At 35.4% G+C, this 19,838-nt stretch overlaps 1 protein-coding gene across 45 annotated transcripts in view; it reads left to right on the top strand.

The window, feature by feature from the left end:
- The window catches only part of Dscam1 (Down syndrome cell adhesion molecule 1), a 65,564-nt gene extending 53,865 nt beyond the window's left edge, over positions 1–11,699 (top strand). For 37 of the 45 annotated variants that reach the window (XM_070278452.1, XM_070278456.1, XM_070278465.1 and 34 more), the window contains 8 exons: positions 637–849; positions 2,358–2,513; positions 3,131–3,280; positions 3,597–3,907; positions 3,965–4,145; positions 4,208–4,366; positions 5,277–5,343; positions 6,121–11,699. In XM_070278452.1, the coding sequence (XP_070134553.1) occupies positions 637–849; positions 2,358–2,513; positions 3,131–3,280; positions 3,597–3,907; positions 3,965–4,145; positions 4,208–4,366; positions 5,277–5,343; positions 6,121–6,202 (1,319 nt within the window). In that variant the 3' untranslated portion in view covers positions 6,203–11,699. Of the gene's footprint in view, positions 1–215; positions 384–636; positions 850–2,357; positions 2,526–3,130; positions 3,281–3,596; positions 3,908–3,964; positions 4,146–4,207; positions 4,367–5,276; positions 5,344–6,120 lie in introns of all 45 variants that reach the window. The other 8 variants (XM_070278480.1, XM_070278481.1, XM_070278486.1 and 5 more) reach the window with 5 other exon arrangements.
- The last annotated feature ends 8,139 nt before the right edge of the window (positions 11,700–19,838 follow it).

The following is a 19,838-nucleotide window of genomic DNA, read 5'->3' as shown; positions in this document are numbered from 1 at the left end:
ACACTTTATATTTAAAAACAAAAAGTTAAAACATGCCTTCGTCTGTATTTGTATATGTAAAGTGTTTGTTAAGGTGTTTCTTGGGTGAAAGGTGAAAATGTTCCATCTATCTCTCTCTCTGTCTGTCTCACTCTCTCTCTCTCTCAACCTTATATGTGTGTCCTGCCACCCACTGAAAAAACACCCTTTGGTTGTTGTTGTTATTGTTGTTGCAGGCACTATCGCACCCTCGCGTGATTTACCAGAATTAAGCGCCGAGGACACGATCCGCATTATTCTATCGAACCTAAATTTAGTAGTGCCCGTGGTGGCGGCTCTGCTCGTCATTATAATCGCTATAATTGTTATTTGTATACTGCGTAGCAAGGGCAATCATCACAAAGGTATCTATAATCCCGACTAATTATCATATTTGTTCTTTTTTCGGTTTCTCTCTACTTCTCTACACAACACACACATCTCAAAACACAACACTCTCGAAATCGTAACACTTGCGCTTCAATTATGAAATACTTTCTATCAAAAAATACTTGCCTGTTGCGTGTGAATGTTGTTCTTGTTGATGTTGTTGTTGTTGCATGTGTGAATATGGTTTGTATCTTGCCACAAAAATAAAAAAAAAAACACGCAAAAAAGGCACCATTGCCCCTCTTGATGATGGAACGGGGCATGGCAATGTCCATACCCGCATCCGCCTGCCCGCCTGGATGCCCGAGTGGCTCGACCTGAACTTCATGGTGCCCCTGATAGCCACCGTGGTGGTGGTGGCCGTGGGCATCTGTGTGGTGTGTGTGGCACTGTCCCGGCGACGAGCGGACGATATGCGTGGTGGCCAGAAGGATGTGTATTGTAGGTTTCTTTTACAGCGGGCGTGGTTGCCCCTTGACATCCTATATATTAATTTATTATAATATATGCATCTTAATCCAATTTTAAGAACTTAAATATTTTATTTCTGTTTATCTTGTGGCTAAATGTTGGTTTTAAAAATGGTTTAACAACAAAGTTTCAAAACCAAATAGATAAAACGTTAGGGATTAATCTGTTTTGTATTTAGAACCTGCATAAATCCTCTTATTTAAGTCCTGAATATAATGTAATCCTTTTATTTTTACTTATAATATTTACTAAAAAAGATAATCAGTTATCTCTACCTAATTTTTACAAAAGATCTACCTTAAGTTTCAAAACTTTTGCAATTATATTCATAAAATTTCCTAAAACCAACAATTCAGTTCAAAAAGCCGTCACTCTAAAAATTAATTGAATCTTTAAAACATATATAATTATTAACTTAAATAAGTGTCTGTGGCATGTCACTGTTTAGCTAAATTATTGCATGATTTTCACATAATTTATAGATTTCTATATAAGCTACACTTACAGAAATAAACCCAAAAGCTTGCACCACAAAAATATACCAACCAACCGTCAAATACTCAAAATATACAAAATATTAAATGTAAAAATATCCATATATAATATTATTATATTCCAATCATATGTTAGTGTCAATATCTGTTTATACAATGTATCATCATCGCGATTTCATCGTCATTGAAACCAATTGGGTGACGTAATTGAAATATCTCTAGTAACATCATTTAAATGGATTATTTTGCAATTCAGTTGCAATTATTTATATGCATTCGTTATTAGCCTAAAGGAGTACTATATCCAATATTAGTTTAATCCCAACTAAAGTTATACCTACTATATTGTTGTATATACGTTTTGCTTATAACCTAAGCAACTTTCACAATCCAAACGATCTCTTTATACTCTATCTCTTTATCCCAAAACAATATCCTTCACAGAACAAGACAAATCAAATCTATCGTAAAGTTTTTAGTTGATACTTTCCGCACTTTTCCCCATATTCTATGAAACCAAAACTAAGATGCTTTTTAAAATCGCCATCGAGATCCATTATCGATGATTCAGTAATGTTGAATAAAATCCAAAATTAAGTTCATCGCTCATTTCATGTCATTATTAAACAAAATCGTAATTGTAATTGTTGACCAGTTGGTATATTTTGATATCGAAAAAAAAAAAACAAAACACTTCACGTAATGTCTTTTGGAATCTTTTTTCGCAATTGTAACTTGTATTTTTGAGCTACTAATTAGCACATTTAGTGTGTTGACATGCCGCACCAAAAAAAAACCAAAAAGCAAGCAAACAAAAATAAAAAACAAAAAATTAATTTTAAATCCTTAACGAGTGACGGAACAAGTCGAGATATAAAACAGAAGTAAAGTATGCGAGTCGATTTATTGCGAGCAGCAAAGAATGAAGGAAAAGCATCTTCAGTGTTTCAATATTGAGTTTGCGATATCATATATTAATTCTAGACGATGTAGTTTACAATCAGACAATGGGACCCGGCGCAACCCTGGACAAACGTCGTCCTGATCTGCGGGACGAGCTCGGATACATTGCCCCACCCAACCGGAAGCTGCCCCCCGTTCCCGGATCCAACTACAACACCTGCGACCGGATTAAGCGAGGTACAGTCATAAGTAAGCATCTAAATTTCCAATGCAACATTTATTAATGCTGCCATCGGCTCGTCCGGGAGTTTTGAGGACTCCTGGCCGGGTCCTGGCGCTTAGTTCTTTCTTCCATTTACTTTGCGAACGAAAAACAAACGAAAAGTATTTTGCCCTTCTTTTGCATACAATGAGAGGTAGGCGGTGACTCGCCCACATCTAATCATAAATCACACTAAAGTCAAGCTTTTCTGAAACCAAAAAGAAATTATTAGTATTGCTTTGTTAAGCCGCTTTCTTTTAAGTTATTCCTGAGTCCCGAAATGAACTACAAAACGTATCCCATTTCTAAATGTTGTTGTGAAGTTTGGATATTTAGTTTAAGCCATTTTATGTTTGGGCTTCCATGCCCAAGCTTCTCCTGAACTTTATTTTAATCTTTATTTTTGATCTTGCACGACCTACAACTCCAAATCCCGCCCGTTTTGGTTGCTTCAATCGATTATGATTTCCGTTGACCTTATACTTGATGTTGTATGAAATTGGAAATTGAAAAAAAAAACACCAAAACACACGAAAACGAATCCATACACCATACCATTCATCCAAACCATCCCAAAAAAATAAAACACCAGGCCGTGGTGGCTTGCGCTCGAACCACTCCACCTGGGATCCGCGTCGTAATCCCAATCTGTACGAGGAACTGAAGGCCCCGCCAGTGCCCATGCACGGCAATCACTATGGTCATGCCCATGGCAATGTTGAGTGCCACTACAGGCATCCAGGTAGGAGAAGCGGTGGGGAGAAGCCGCATTTCTTTAAGGGTTTTTGTTTCTGTATTCATTTCCTCCAACTAACCCTGAACCCATCCTTCCATTAGTCCTTAAGTTGTGTCTTAGTTCATTTATTTCCACTAATACTTGGTCTAACTTCTGGTCGCATCAAGCTAACCTTAGCCAACTAACTAGTAAGTAATAACCTAAAACATCAATCAGAAAGGGTATCAGGTATCATGAAATCGTACTAAAACACTAAAAACCAAACAAAAACACCTCCAAGTCTGGCAAATTCACAAACTAATCGATGCATTCTTCCGTCAAGGCATGGAGGATGAAATTTGCCCATATGCCACCTTCCACTTGCTCGGATTCCGCGAGGAAATGGATCCCACCAAGGCCATGAACTTCCAGACCTTCCCACACCAGAACGGACATGCGGGTCCAGTTCCCGGACACGCCGGCACCATGCTCCCGCCCGGACACCCCGGCCATGTGCACTCCCGTTCCGGATCTCAGTCCATGCCCCGTGCCAATCGGTACCAGCGCAAGAACAGCCAAGGAGGACAGTCTTCGATCTACACACCAGCTCCCGAATACGATGATCCAGCCAACTGTGCCGAAGAGGATCAATATGTGAGTAGTTTTCTGATTTTTAGAAACATTAAAAATTATATATAATCTTTCTTCTAGCGCCGCTACACTCGCGTCAACTCTCAGGGAGGCAGCCTGTACTCCGGGCCTGGACCCGAATATGATGATCCCGCCAACTGTGCTCCCGAGGAGGATCAGTATGGCTCGCAGTACGGAGGCCCCTATGGACAGCCCTACGATCACTATGGTTCCCGAGGCTCCATGGGTCGTCGCAGCATTGGTAAGTGTATGATAACTTCGTATCATAATCCTTGTACAATTCTAACTATTTATGCTTTACAGGCTCGGCTCGTAACCCTGGCAATGGATCCCCTGAACCTCCACCACCACCACCACGTAACCACGACATGAGCAACTCCTCATTCAACGACTCCAAGGAGAGTAACGAGATCTCAGAGGCCGAGTGCGATCGCGATCATGGACCCCGCGGCAACTATGGCGGTAAGCTATGAACTTTTTATAGATTTTAAGAAACAGTTCCATTTTGTTGCGAAAATCGGATTAATCTAACATTCGCTGTGAAATATTCGAGAGATTGCTCTAATCTTAACACAACGCCATTCGCCCTCTTTTTCAATTCTATTTATTCTAAATTTCGAATTAAATGTCAATCAGAAGACTCCACTGAGGGTGAGTGATTCAATTGGAAATTGAGTTTAAATGTGATACATGAACTTCATTCGATCACTGATCACACCGCATTCGAATCCTCATGAGCCCTTTCTCTTGAACATCAAAAATTCTCATAGTTCATTCGAAAAAATTCAGGCTTCATATAAACATCCATCATTATCCATCGAAATGGCAAAGAATTTATGTTTGGACTCCTTCGCATCACCTTAAATATTCATGCTGTGTTTTGCTAAAAAGTTAAAAACAACATAAACATTGTAAAATGATCACATATTATTTGGTTTTGGTTTTCAGTGTTTTATATTAAATTAATTTTCTTATTTAAGTTTAAACTTTAAAGTCATACTGCACATTGTGAGTTTACTTCATAGAGCACACTTTTCTTTTAAATGTTTTATGTTTGTATCTAATGGAGGGATAACCGAGTTTTTTGTGACTAAAAATCTGCATGTAATCAGTTTTTAAAGAATTTAAGTTTCATAGATTCAAAGTCACCTGCACGAAGTTCTCCACAACGAACCGTCACCAAATGCACTGTTTTTCGTTTCTAGAGTCTTGATTAAGACAATACCTTTTGTTTTCATTTCCATTTCATTATGAATTTTTCTTTTTGTCTACTTTTATGGAATTTTTAATTAATTTTTGTATAACAACCCACTCTTTCGGTTCGGGCAACCCAAACAAACCATTTCCTATGCAAAAATATGTAAAATCGCAGCTGTGAAGCGATCCCCCCAACCAAAAGATCAGCGCACCACCGAAGAAATGCGTAAACTGATTGAGAGGTAAGACTAATGGGCCCAGAACCCAGATATCTGGACATATTCACAACTCCAACCCCACATTATCATGAGCTGTTGAAAACACTGCACAGAAGTTGTTGATCGTAGTTCTGATGCAGTTTGCCCTTCACGAAATTAAATACATTTTCTTTCTTATTCATTTACTTAATTTCCTGATTGTGAATTAATATACTCGCTGACTCTAGTCGACGACAGTTGTAAGTTCCGAACTAACTAACTAAATGTGATAAGTCCCAAAAGCATGCACAAACACCTACTAACTCCTTACACCAACACTGAATGCATCCCACAAACGTATGACTTGATTTCATTTTGTATTTTGATCTTAATCTTGATCGGTTGGTTTTATTTCCTTATGGTTTTGGTTGAACAGCAAACCACAGTTGAATGTTTTGATATACCCTACTATGAATTACTACTATGACTTATTTATGTACAGGATATACTCACCGCCTGTCTATCGTAAAATATTTCAAATATATTCCCAAGTAATGATGTTAACAAACTACTGCAGCTTTGCGCCTGTCCTTAGCTTGCATTTAAACAAACCAACAGAAAATATTAATCCTCAAACAGAACATTGTGTCACGGTCGCCACGGCGAGATGTGATCTAAGTGGTTTCCTTTTGAGAATTCTTCCAGAACCACCTGAGATCTACTCTCGTTTTCTTGTTATGCTTTGGATGCAGCCTAAGGCTTACAGACATTTGAAATTATTTTATTTATAAACAACTAATCGATTTTTAATATCCCGTGTAGAAACGAAGCCGGCCCAAAACAACTCCAACTCCAACAAACAAATGGCGCAGGATTCACAGCCTACGATACTATGGCAGTGTAATTTGTAAGCCCATCCTGTCGAAGATGGAAGTGGCTTTTTAGCTTAGCGATCTAAGGGCATGAAGTGCGTGGGAGTTGAATGACACTCAGACACAAACAGAAACACATACAGATCATCACTGCGAGGGCAGGAAGAAAGATGAATATATATCCCATATACACGTATAATTATTCAACTATTTCAAGTAATTATAAAGGGGATAATGCCACGAAATTTTGAAAAGCATATTTACATATATAAAGTCTACGCAAGCAGTAAACCAAACAAGCATACGATATATAAGTACATCCATAAACACATAAAATATAAATGAATAACTATCATAAGTGTGTGCAGAATATTACTAAAGTTATACCACGAATAATATGAACGATCAGTAGTGAAAACAAAAAACAAAACAAACAAAAAGAAATCTGAAAAACATACTTATATATAATTAAATGTTTGCACCATAAGTTTTCAATAAAAAAAAATTATCTTTATTTTTCTTATGTCCAACTGGTTACAAATATTCTTTATTTGAAGAACACCAACCTACTACTTGTAGATCTTAAACTGAACTTCACTCCTAACTCTGACTTCTTTTACGATCAAACCTCGGTTTTGGAGCTTTCGAGCTTTACTTGAGTGTGTTTATTCTAATTGAGTGTGTTTTATTGTTTAGGCTGAGAACTTTCCCGATTGGACTTTGGATTCTTGCTTTTGAATTTGTTTTTGTCTTTGGTCCCGAAATTTGAGTTTTACGATTGGGTTTGGGGATCTGAATTATGGGAACGTGCTGAATGCATGTTTCCCTCGGTCTGTTTAGTCTGAGGATTTTTGTTTATAAGTACTTTTCCATCCTCAATTATGTTTAGGTCTGATTTGGGCTAGGATCATGTTCGGTGCATTTGCCTATTTGAATCTAAGTCTCAAGGGTAAGTTCTGACAAATACTTAATGTGTATGTGTGAGTGTGTGGGTGTGTGGACATTTACATAGTTTATGTATAATGCTATGGATATGTCACTCCCCCAACCTTTGAATTTGGCCTGTCCTCAGGTCGATAGATTTGGGTATAACATGAGATGCTCTCCTATGTTCATATTAGGTTGATCGTTTACAATTTCTGGAATCTTTGGTGTTTCTTCCTTTGGTTTTACATATTTTACAATTAGTTTCTTCGGTAAACTTTTGAACTTATAGAATAGATACAAAGATAAACTTATAATTGTAATTATAAAAGTAGTTGTTGTTATTATTTGGAATACATTATAATATTTTGTGTGTGTTTTTATAATTTCTTTTGTTTGGATATATGCTAGCGGTTCTAGTTTTGTTACATTATTACTGACATAAACTGTTTGGGTGTAATCTGCCATTGTATTTGAAAGGATAAATTCATTCAATTGAACCGAACAATTAAGGATTTTGATAAGGTTACTTCCGCTTATAGAAATTTCTTTATTAATGCAATTTTGATTTAAAAATGTTTTAGGGATGTTCCATGTCAATAAAATATTTGGTTCAATATAATCAATTTGAAAATTTTTATGAGTTTTAGTGTATTTACAACCTGTATTTTCTTGTTTAATTATTCCATTTATACATTCGTCAAATACAATCTTTCCTGTTTCTTTATCAAATACTTTTTCATCATGTAGGAAATACTTATTGATCGTGTTCTCTGTTAGTATGTTATTGTCTTCATCTGGGTAGGGAATAATTTCGAAAACAGGGGCTTTAAATATTTCGGTAGGAATGTGGGACATAATCAGAATTTCATTTGTATTAGTTTTGAGCCAAGTGGAAGTTTTGATTTTAAGCAATTTCTCGGAATTCACCTGTTTTAAATTATCATGTTTTAAAAGTTTGGGGTTAAAAATTCCAAGTCTAGTTAGTTGCATTCCTAACTCAATGTCTTCTATGTATTCTGTGAAGTGTTGTAGATTAAATATTAGGACGTTAGCCTGTTGCTCTTTCTCTTCCTCGTCTCTAAATTTGTTGATTAAATCTAATCCATTGTTTACGACATCAATAATCTTATTCAAATCATTACTTTGAATACTATTCTCAGTTAGTGTATCGATTTTCTGTTCTAACTCTTCTTTATCATCCTGATCCAATGTTCCAAATAAGTATTTGTAAGTTGTTCCTACAATGTTTAGCAACCCTCTTTTGCTACGTTTTGCGATTTTAATACCATTAATTTCTCGTTGAAGTTTTCCCACTAAATATTCTATCTGCAATGTTCCTTTGAATTCACATGCTTCTTCTACTAATTTCTCAAAGATTTGTTCTGTTTTCGTAATATTTATGCTTATAAAGTGATTCTCATAATTAGTTGGAATGTCTATCGTGCCTGTTTTAAACATTAAGTATCCATTTTGGGCTTTTATCGGATTTATTTCGATGTTTTGTCCATTCGTCATTTGAATTGAAGTAGTTAATATAATCATAAACATAATAATTTTATAGAGGTTGTTGAATCCATTAGGTTTCTTCTGTTTGTCTGGAATTGTTATATTTACTTTTATTAATTATTTTTTTCTTTTTAAATTTAGATTTATAATGAGTAATTTTCCTGCCTCTATTGGTTTCTTCAAAATGTTTCTCATCAACTTGTCTGATATTTCCTGTCTTTTTAAACGGGTTAGTTGTTTTTGATTTTACTAACGGAGATTGCTTATATTTGGTATCTATTTCATAATCATGTCTGTCTTTATTTAGTTGATTAATCTTATTGATTTTCTTATCCTGTGTATCATAATCGGGTGTTCCTGCATACATGAAAATATCGGCTGGTACTCTGTTTGTAGCATTATGTTTTGTTTTGTGATTATAAATGTAAAGTATTAACTCGAATTTAGTGTACCTATTTTCAATATTTGTCTCACTTCCAATGATTCGTAGTTTTTCATTAACTGTCTTATGGAATCTTTCTACGTCTGATATACCATTCTTACTTGTTGTTACCTGAATTTTTACTCCTTCCGAATCTAACCAGTTGTGTAAAGCTACACACATAAATGCTGAATCCTTATCTACTTTAATTTCTTGTGGTTTTCCCATTTCATTAAATACTTTCATTATTGCTCTTTTCGCTTCTAGCCAATCTTTACTTGTTATTTCTACTAATGAAGCAAATTTTGAATACACGTCAATACAAGATAAAAACTGTTGATTACCTACTATATAAAAATCCATTACGTATTTTTCACGGATGTTTTGTATTTCTGGGGTGGTTTCGAAAGAAAGTTTTGTGTTTCTATGTTCTGTTTTAGATATGTTACAAATTTCGCACTCGTTAATAATGTTCTGGATTAAGTTTTGATGGTCAGGGAAATAGTATTTTTCTTTGAACCAATTAATTGTTTTTTCTATTCCTGGATGTAATAGTTCTTTATGTCTTCCCAATATTTTCTCCTTGAATTCTGCGTATGTCAAGATATCTTCTAATTTAGTTGTGCATCTTACTAATTTTGTTAAATGATTAGAATTGATTATTTCTACGAAAACTTTCTGGAATGTTGGGAAATCTGAGTCATTGTGCATGTAAATAGCGCTTTTCTTTGTACATAAATATTCTTTAATTATTTCTTTTGCCAGGTCTTCAGTCATTTCTTTATAAGTTATTTTGATTTTGATTTTATGAAAATAATGCTGTACGTTCGTTTGGTCTTCATTTCCTTTTATTAATTCGATTTGTCTAGGGAAATAATTGAATGGTCGTTCCGTTATTGGTATGTAATTTTGGTTGTCTTCCTGTGCACTATGTACGGTTGCGCCTACACTTTCGGCTACTTCTCCTAACATATTTTCTTCTATTTTGGTTCGGGATAAAGCGTCCGCTACATAATTTTCTTTTCCGGGTAAATATTTAATTTCGTAATCAAATTCATTTAATTTTATTTTCCATCTCTGTAACTTCATGTTTGGTTCTTTGATATTATTCAGCCAAACAAGAGGTTTATGATCACTGAGTATTTCAAAACGTCTTCCGAATAAGTAAGATCTGAAATATTTCGTTGCCCAAACGATCGCTAACAATTCTTTTTCTATCGTGGCATAATTGATTTCATGTTCGTTTAAAGTTCTGCTTGCATAACATACGGGTTTATGGTTTTGTGATAACACTGCACCGATTGCTATATTACTTGCATCAGTTGTTAAAGAAAATGTTTTACTGAAATCAGGATAAATAAGTATTGGATCTGAAGTAATAAGTACTTTTAATTTTTCGAATGCTTCTATGTAATTTTTACACTTTATATCAATTACTGCTCCTTTTTTTAATTTAACTGTCATTGGTTTTACAATATTAGCGAAATTAGGAATGAATTTGCGATAGAAGCCGCATAGTCCTAAAAATGATTTTATTTGTTTTGGGGTCTTAGGTATTGGAAAGTTAGTTATAGCATTGGTTTTATTAGGATTAGGTTTGATACCACTTGTAGTTACGATATGACCTAAAAATTCTGTTTCCTTTTTCATGAATTCACATTTATCCAATTGTAATTTCAAATTGGCATTCCTTAATTTTCCAAAAACTTTCTTAAGAGACAAAATATGTTCTTCCAATGAAGTGGAGAAAATAATGATGTCATCCAGGTATACTAAACAATCTTTATAGATTAAATCTTCTAAGAGATTGTTCATACATCTTTGGAAAGTTGCAGGGGCGTTTTTAAGACCAAATGGCATACGGGTATATTCATAATGCCCATGTTTAGTTGAAAATGCAGTTTTTGCTATGGAATTTTCATCCATTTGAATTTGGTGGAAGCCTTTGGCTAAATCGAGTGTTGTAAAATATTGGCATTTTCCTAATTTGTCTAGAATTTCATCCATTCTAGGGATCGGAAATTTATCGTTTATTGTGATTTCATTTAAACTCCTATAATCTATTACTAATCTGAATTTTTTCTTTCCTGAAGCATCGCTTTTCTTTGGGACTATCCAGATTGGTGAACAATAAGGAGATTTCGACTTTCGAATTATTCCTTGTTTAATCATCTCAGTAATTTGTGTATTAACTTCTTCGTCAAAAGCTTGCGCATATTTGTATGGCTTTTTATATATCGGGTCTTCGTGTTTTGTTTGTATTGAATGTTTTATTGTACTAGTAAAAGTCAAATTTTCACCTTCCTTGTACTGAATATCTTTGAATTCAAACAAAACCCTTTTTAAATCTTTCTTTTCCTCTTCATTTAAATGTTCGAGACGAAATTCGTTGCATTCTCTAAGTTCGTTGTTTATGGAAAAATTAAATGAGTCATCTTCTGATAGAGGTGGATTAAGGCAATCTTGTGCGGTCTCATCCTTTTCCTCTTTCTTTTCGATTGACTTTGGGCTAAGGCATTTTGGTGCGGTCTTGCCCTTTTTAATTTCTTGTTCGGATGATTTTGAGCTAAGGCATTTTAGTGCGGTCTTGCCCTCTTTATCATCTTCACCATATTCAATGAAAAGTTTTTTGTCTCCTAACGTAATTGATTCATCTTCATAATCTATCTTAGCTTTACTTTCTTTCAAAAAATCTCTGCCTATAAGTATGTCATAATTCTCTGAGAATTTGTGTAAGAAAAATTTTTGTTTTACTGGGCAAATTTTACTGGGATTTAATGTAATGCTTTTAAGTAAGTTAATTGGTCCATTTATTGTATAGACTTTCTGATTTTCGTTAGTTTCTGCAAAATTTCCTGAGTTTTCTCTCATGATGTTAATGGAAGATCCTGTATCGATCATTGCTTTGAGAGTTTTACCTTTGACTACTACTCTGATATAAGGATACTGTTTTCGTTTTCCGAGGCTATTTGCTGAAAATTTACGTCCATTCTACTTTGGGCGCTTTCACTTTCTCTCTGTCTCTTAACAGGTGCATTTGGAGAATTATTAGAAGTTGATGCCTGATAATTCATGGGGTTCTGAGCTCTACCTTGATTTAAATTCCTTCTGAGTTCATGATAGTTGCCTTGGTTTTGGTTTCTGGCAGGTGAATTCGGAATATTTGTTGGATTGCTTGATCCTGGATTATAATTCAAATAATTATTTGAGTTATGTCGGGGATAATGATTTGAATTATTTCTCGAGTAATTTTGATTCTGTCTTGAATTACCCAAATTCCTACGTTGATCATAATACCTGGTTTTATAATTATCGTATGGATCTGAATCCCAATGGCCTAGAGTCATGGCTGCCTCTTTTAAGTTAGTAATAGTTGTAATATCTCTTTTCGATAGTGAATTATACAATCTGTCCGGAAGTTTCTTTTCAATGCAATCCCTGATTGTTTTGTTCAATGAACTTGTATAAATTGTTTTATCTGTCTGATCCATTTCTAAATCTAACTTATTTAAAACTACGGATGACCTGATTTTAAGTTCGTTTATGAACTTACTGATGCTCCCTGGGTAAGGTGTTTGATGTACGTGGCGGATGACATCTTCGTATGGCCTATGGTCCTTGAATGCTTTAATCAGGGCCAGTTTCGTCTGCATCCATGTTGTGGTTTTTTCTTCTGCGATGACTGCTTGTGCTGAGTCAATAATGGTCCTCTCGATGGCCCCGTAGATGATATGGTTTTGCCTCACATCCTGTGTTGGGTATAACTGCAACAGATACTCGACCCGTGTAATGAATCGGCTGAGCTCTATTGGGTTGCCGTCGAAATAAGGCAGTTCCTTGATTTGTCCAATCAATTGATTGAGATGGATCTCGGATAACTGTGGTGTCGCCATTTTTATCGCTTTTGAAGTTTTTGTATTGCAATATTGTCGCACGAAAATTCGTGGAGTTATTGACCGAATTGGATTTTTAATTAATTGTCTTTATATACAGTCGCACTGCACATAAATTCTTTTGCGGATTTCTTTTAGTCACTTTCGCTGATCAGGATAAACTAGTCGTATAGTATTATCCTTCTTTGTTGATCAGTACCGATAACTTGGTGTAAGGACCTTTTTAGAAATCCTACCGACTGCGCCAATTAAATGTTTGCACCATAAGTTTTCAATAAAAAAAAATTATCTTTATTTTTCTTATGTCCAACTGGTTACAAATATTCTTTATTTGAAGAACACCAACCTACTACTTGTAGATCTTAAACTGAACTTCACTCCTAACTCTGACTTCTTTTACGATCAAACCTCGGTTTTGGAGCTTTCGAGCTTTACTTGAGTGTGTTTATTCTAATTGAGTGTGTTTTATTGTTTAGGCTGAGAACTTTCCCGATTGGACTTTGGATTCTTGCTTTTGAATTTGTTTTTGTCTTTGGTCCCGAAATTTGAGTTTTACGATTGGGTTTGGGGATCTGAATTATGGGAACGTGCTGAATGCATGTTTCCCTCGGTCTGTTTAGTCTGAGGATTTTTGTTTATAAGTACTTTTCCATCCTCAATTATGTTTAGGTCTGATTTGGGCTAGGATCATGTTCGGTGCATTTGCCTATTTGAATCTAAGTCTCAAGGGTAAGTTCTGACAAATACTTAATGTGTATGTGTGAGTGTGTGGGTGTGTGGACATTTACATAGTTTATGTATAATGCTATGGATATGTCACTATATTCACGTACGAATATTTGAAACTAAATTTAATATTGTATCCTAGTTTTAAGTGTGATTTACTAAAAGAATATCAGAGGTATCGAGAGGAGAATCTCTGTTTTGTGTAAGCTTTTTTGCCATCTATGCCAGGAGCAGAAAACTCATCCTTTGTCTAGCCTAAGTCAAAGTCATAACATTAACTTGTCTAATTGATACATTTAGTCATATACATACGGATTGTATGATTTCTTCCTATACATTTTGTAATTTGTATGGAACGCGCACATTTGCAGTTTTGTTTGCGTTGATTTGTGATGATTGATTGTTAATTTGTAGATTTGTGTGAGTCTTTAATTTAATTCGTATTTGTTTATGCATTATTTATATTCTACTTTATATACTATTTTTATTTAAACTTACAATTTTTAATTCAGAAATGCGCTTCCAATAGAACAAAACCGAAATTGTTCAATGCACAAATCGTAAACACACATTTGAATGTATTATACAAAATCCCCAGGACACTCACGAGTAATGCCCACACACGGATATACACTGGCACGATTTATTTAGACCAATTTTGATCTATATGCAGTTTTAAACATCAGTTATACGCATTTGAAGCTTTAAGAGAATTTGAAATTGTTTATTTAATTTCATTTAATATCTTTTAAGTTTTAGCTTGTAAGTTGAAATATATCATTTTGATTTTATTTAAAAGATTACTTTTTTTGGCTTTCTTAAAAGGGTATCAAATAGTCCATAAACCTTTGATATATTTCTTTATTTTGCATGATTTGTGGAGTTTTAAGTTCAACCGATATTCCGTGGAATTGCCACCAAAAATACAAAGACTGACTAATGCAAACTGAAAACGGAGAGCCACCACATTGGAGTAACAAAGGAAACCAGTATTTTGCTCGACATCTAAAAGTAGCAACGAATTTTTGGAAGGACCTCACGATGCTATAGCAAAGCACTGCCATGAGATCGAAATTGGATTTTGATCCTTGACCTTTGGGCACATCAATAATTGCATTTAACCAATGAAAACCAGCCCTTCTTATCTTTTTACTTTCAAATTATAACTTTATTTATTTATTTTTCAGTTCCCGTAAACCTCTCCAATTTTTTAAGCACTCTTAAACAGGCTATACCAATTTTATATAGATATATATATATATACATATATATATTCGTATGTAAATGTAGTGTTGTGACAAAATAAAAATTGCTTACCTATATACGATATATGAGTGTATGACAAATTTTCAAGGCTACAAAAATGAACTACAAATATTAAGTAGTGTGTAGTAAAGAAAAATGGCATTTAATCAATAAAACGAATGAGGGCAAGTAACCTACAAATTTTCAAGTAATTCAAATAGCAAGCAATAATCTAGAGGCAAGACAACGTTGGATTTCAAAAATTGTAACGAACGAAAGGATGATTTTAAATACTCTCAAAATAACTAAACATTTTCGGCAAATCAAAATCAAAACAAAAATCACTTTTGGCAACAAGAAAAATTTCAAATAATTAATTAGACAAACGGTTTGAGAATTAAAAACAAATTTTAGGCTAAGTAAAGTATTCTTAACAATTGTCAACTCATAAAACGCATCAAACCATTTTTCATACTAACTCGCATAATGCTTAGAAATCGGCTCCATTCGGGCCAAATGCTTTTTGTGTTGCTTCATTGCCCAGGAGGAGACTAGGACGAATATATCACGTTAAGCATTTTTTAGGCGTCGCTGCATACATTGTAATTATTTTAAAGATAAAACCAAACATAAATGTGCAACTAATTTTCTACTTAACTTTACTTAAAACGCATTAATCAAAATGTAACTCTCATTAAAAACACAAAAACATTACACACAATATTACACACACTCGTATACAAAGGAGTCATTCAATTTCAACGCACATCAGGTTTTGGCCAAAAAAACATCATGGAAAGCCAGGCTCGAGGAACTCACATTTGTAGTCTGTTACCAAATGGGACAAGCAGTTTAAAACGCATTTATACTAACCACTCGCTCCTTCTTAGCAGAACGAATATTATACGAAATTAAGAAAAAATCACTACACCCAAAAAAAAAAACCAAAAAATTGATGAAAAATATTCGTAAACCTTAAGCGCGGCATTATATGGTAAACCCAAAATTGAATACTAAATATGTGTATTACTAATTACAATTACGAAAGCATACATATATTAACTACATTAAATATTAAATATATTGAATTTTGACAAAGATCAACATGCTTGGGTCTTACCATCTAGCAACCGATGCGCTCTATTCGGGGCGTGTTGGTAGTCCCAGCCCAAAACTCTATCAAACTGCATGCAAAAAGAATCAATTTTGTCATTTTTCCAAGTTTCAGTGTCATAAAAACCAAACAGAAACTAATTCAAATTAAATAAATGCCAATTTATGTTGGATAAAACAAATGAAAAGGTTTTTTATTGAAGAATTTATTAAAGAAATAATAGCACAGCATAATAGCATTTCAATAGCATACCTTTAGGCTTAAAGTTTTGACTTTTGACGTCTCGAAAGTTGTGTATATTATTTTAGAGATGTGTATCCCTGTGGGCCATATAGGGGAAAACCGCATTTTCAAGGGATCCCATCAAAAAAATGGACAAAAAATTGAAAAAATATTTTGTCTCAGGATTTTGATGCAGAATTGTGGCGAATCGATCTAGAAATCTTTTGAGGTACTCCGCTTGAGAATCGGATGAGAATTGAGGAAGATATAACCATCAGTGTGGACCCTATAGGGGAAAACCGCATATTCAAGGGATCCCATCAGAAAAATGGACAAAAAATTGAAAAAATATTTTGTCTCAGGATTTTGAAGCAGAGTTGTGGCAAATCGATCCAGAAATCGTTTAAGGTACTCCGCTTGAGAATCGGATGAGAATTGAGGAAGATATAACCATCAGTGTGGACCCTATAAGGGAAAACCGCATTTTCAAGGGATCCAATCAGAAAAATGGACAAAAAATTTAAAAAATATTTTGTCTCAGGATTTTGATGCAGAATTGTGGCGAATCGATCTAGAAATCGTTTGAGGTACTCCGCTTGAGAATCAGATGAAAAATGGGAAAGATGTAGCCATCAGTGTAGACCCTATAGGGGAAAACCCCATTTTCAAGGGATCCCATCAGAAAAATGGACAAAAAATTGAACAAATATTTTGTCTCAGGATTTTGATGCAGAATGGTGGCAAATCGATCCAGAAATCGTTTAAGGTACTCCGTTTGAGAATCGGATGAGAATTGGGAAAGATGTAGCCATCAGTGTAGACCCTATAGGGGAAAACCCCATTTTCAAGGGATCCCATCAGAAAAATGGACAAAAAATTGAACAAATATTTTGTCTCAGGATTTTGATGCAGAATGGTGGCAAATCGATCCAGAAATCGTTTAAGGTACTCCGCTTGAGAATCGGATGAGAATTGGGAAAGATATAGCCATCAGTGTGGACCCTATAGGGGAAAACCGCATTTTCAAGGGATCCCATCAGAAAATTGTGGCGAATCGATCTAGAAATCGTTTGAGGTACTCCGCTTGAGAATCAGATGAAAAATGGGGTAGATATAGCCATCCCTGTGGCCCATATATGGGAAAACCGCATTTTAAAGGGATCCCATCAAAAAAATGGACAAAAAATTGAAAAAATATTTTGTCTCAGGATTTTGATGCAGAATGGTGGCAAATCGATCCAGAAATCGTTTAAGGTACTCCGTTTGAGAATCGGATGAGAATTGGGAAAGATGTAGCCATCAGTGTAGACCCTATAGGGGAAAACCCCATTTTCAAGGGATCCCATCAGAAAAATGGACAAAAAATTGAAAAAATATTTTGTTTCAGGATTTTGATGCAGAATTGTGGCGAATCGATATAGAAATCGTTTAAGGTACTCCGCTTGAGAATCGGATGAGAATTGAGGAAGATATAACCATCAGTGTGGACTCTATAGGGGAAAACCCCATTTTCAAGGGATCCCATCAGAAAAATGGACAAAAAATTGAACAAATATTTTGTCTCAGGATTTTGATGCAGAATGGTGGCGAATCGATACAGAAATCGTTTAAGGTACTCCGCTTGAGAATCGGATGAGAATTGGGAAAGATATAGCCATCAGTGTGGACCCTATAGGGGAAAACCCCATTTTCAAGGGATCCCATCAGAAAAATGGACAAAAAATTGAAAAAATATTTTGTCTCAGGATTTTGATGCAGAATTGTGGCGAATCGATCTAGAAATCGTTTGAGGTACTCCGCTTGAGAATCGGATGAGAATTGAGGAAGATATAACCATCAGTGTGGACCCTATAGGGGAAAACCCCATTTTCAAGGGATCCCATCAGAAAAATGGACAAAAAATTGAACAAATATTTTGTCTCAGGATTTTGATGCAGAATGGTGGCGAATCGATACAGAAATCGTTTAAGGTACTCCGCTTGAGAATCGGATAAGAATTGGGAAAGATATAGCCATCAGTGTGGACCCTATAGGGGAAAACCCCATTTTCAAGGGATCCCATCAGAAAAATGGACAAAAAATAGAAAAAATATTTTGTCTCAGGATTTTGATGCAGAATGGTGGCGAATCGATCCAGAAATCGTTTAAGGTGCTCCGCTTGAGAATCGGATGAGAATTGGGGAAGATCTAGCCATCCCTGTGGGCTTTATAGGGGAAAACCCCATTTTCAAGGGATCCCTGGACAAAAAAATGGAAAAATGGACAAAAAATAGAAAAAATATTTTGTCTCAGGATTTTGATGCAGAATGGTGGCGAATCGATCCAGAAATCGTTTAAGGTACTCCGCTTGAGAATCGGATGAGAATTGGGGAAGATATAGCATCGCTGTGTACCCTATAGGGGAAAACCGCATTTTCAAGGGATCCCATCAGAAAAATGGACAAAAAATTGAAAAAATATTTTGTCTCAGGATTTTGATGCAGAATGGTGGCGAATCGATCCAGAAATCGTTTAAGGTACTCCGCTTAAGAATCGGATGAGAATTGGGGAAGTTATAGCCATCACTGTGGGCCATATAGCGGAAAACCTTAGTTTCAAGGGATCCCATCACGAAAAATGGACAAAAAATCTAAAAAATATTTTGTCCCAGGATTTTGATGCAGAATGGTGGCAAATCGATTCAGAAATCGTTCAAGGTACTCCGCTTGAGAATCGGATGAGAATTGGGAAAGATATGGCCATCACTGTGGGCCATTTGGGGGACTATATACCATAGCTGCCATATAACTGGACAATTGGAAAACTATTTGGTATTTGATAAAAATAGAACATAGTTTTTGAAGATAGAAGCTTTAGAATTTTTTGTAAAATGTTTTTCTTCTAATAAATTGGTTTTATAATAAAATTTTAATTAGGATCGCCTACTAAATACGATCTTAGCCGCAAGGGTATACAATTTCGGCTTCGTATATAGCTGCCCTTTCGAAAAAAATTAACAAATCTTGGCCAACAAACACCAGCCGTATGTAAACTCTAAATATTTGTCAGCTGTTGGGATTTGCTCATCCAGTTAGCGATGGAGGGGCTCTGGCTCTTTGCCAAAGAACAAGTGCTGATGCAAACACTGCAAGATTGCAGTGGCAATAGCTCTCCGTAAATCTGCTTAAGCACTGCCAGGCTACCGCGTTTTGGCCATCATGATTACCGGCTTACGTTTGCCGATTGGCTAATTCAATAAAAAGCTATTTATAATTCACACTCTCCGGCAGCGGCCTTGCATAATATAATTAATTGTTGCAAAATCCGATGATTTACAACTAAATGTGGCTCATTAAATATAAATCCAAGCAGCCATGCCCACTTTTGTGGGACGCCCCCAGAGTAAACGCCTTCCAATTCAAACCCAGTGGATGTGGTTAGTACATAGTTGGGCAAAAAAGGAGAAAAAAATATGAAAATTATTCGCAAACAATTACGACTGACGCCCCGAACATCCAACAATTGTGCATTGTCTTCGCTGCTGTGACGCGGCTGCATAACAGAAATTTCAACATGTAAATGGCAGAAGGGGAGTAGTGGGGAGGCGGCAGGCGATAGGCGGTGGGGCAAGGGGC

The sequence above is a fragment of the Drosophila bipectinata genome, chromosome 2R (genome assembly GCF_030179905.1).
Source record: "Drosophila bipectinata strain 14024-0381.07 chromosome 2R, DbipHiC1v2, whole genome shotgun sequence".
In the NCBI taxonomy this organism is placed as follows: domain Eukaryota; kingdom Metazoa; phylum Arthropoda; class Insecta; order Diptera; family Drosophilidae; genus Drosophila; species Drosophila bipectinata.
Note: the sequence above shows the minus strand (reverse complement) of the source record. Positions and strands in the feature narration are given on the sequence as shown.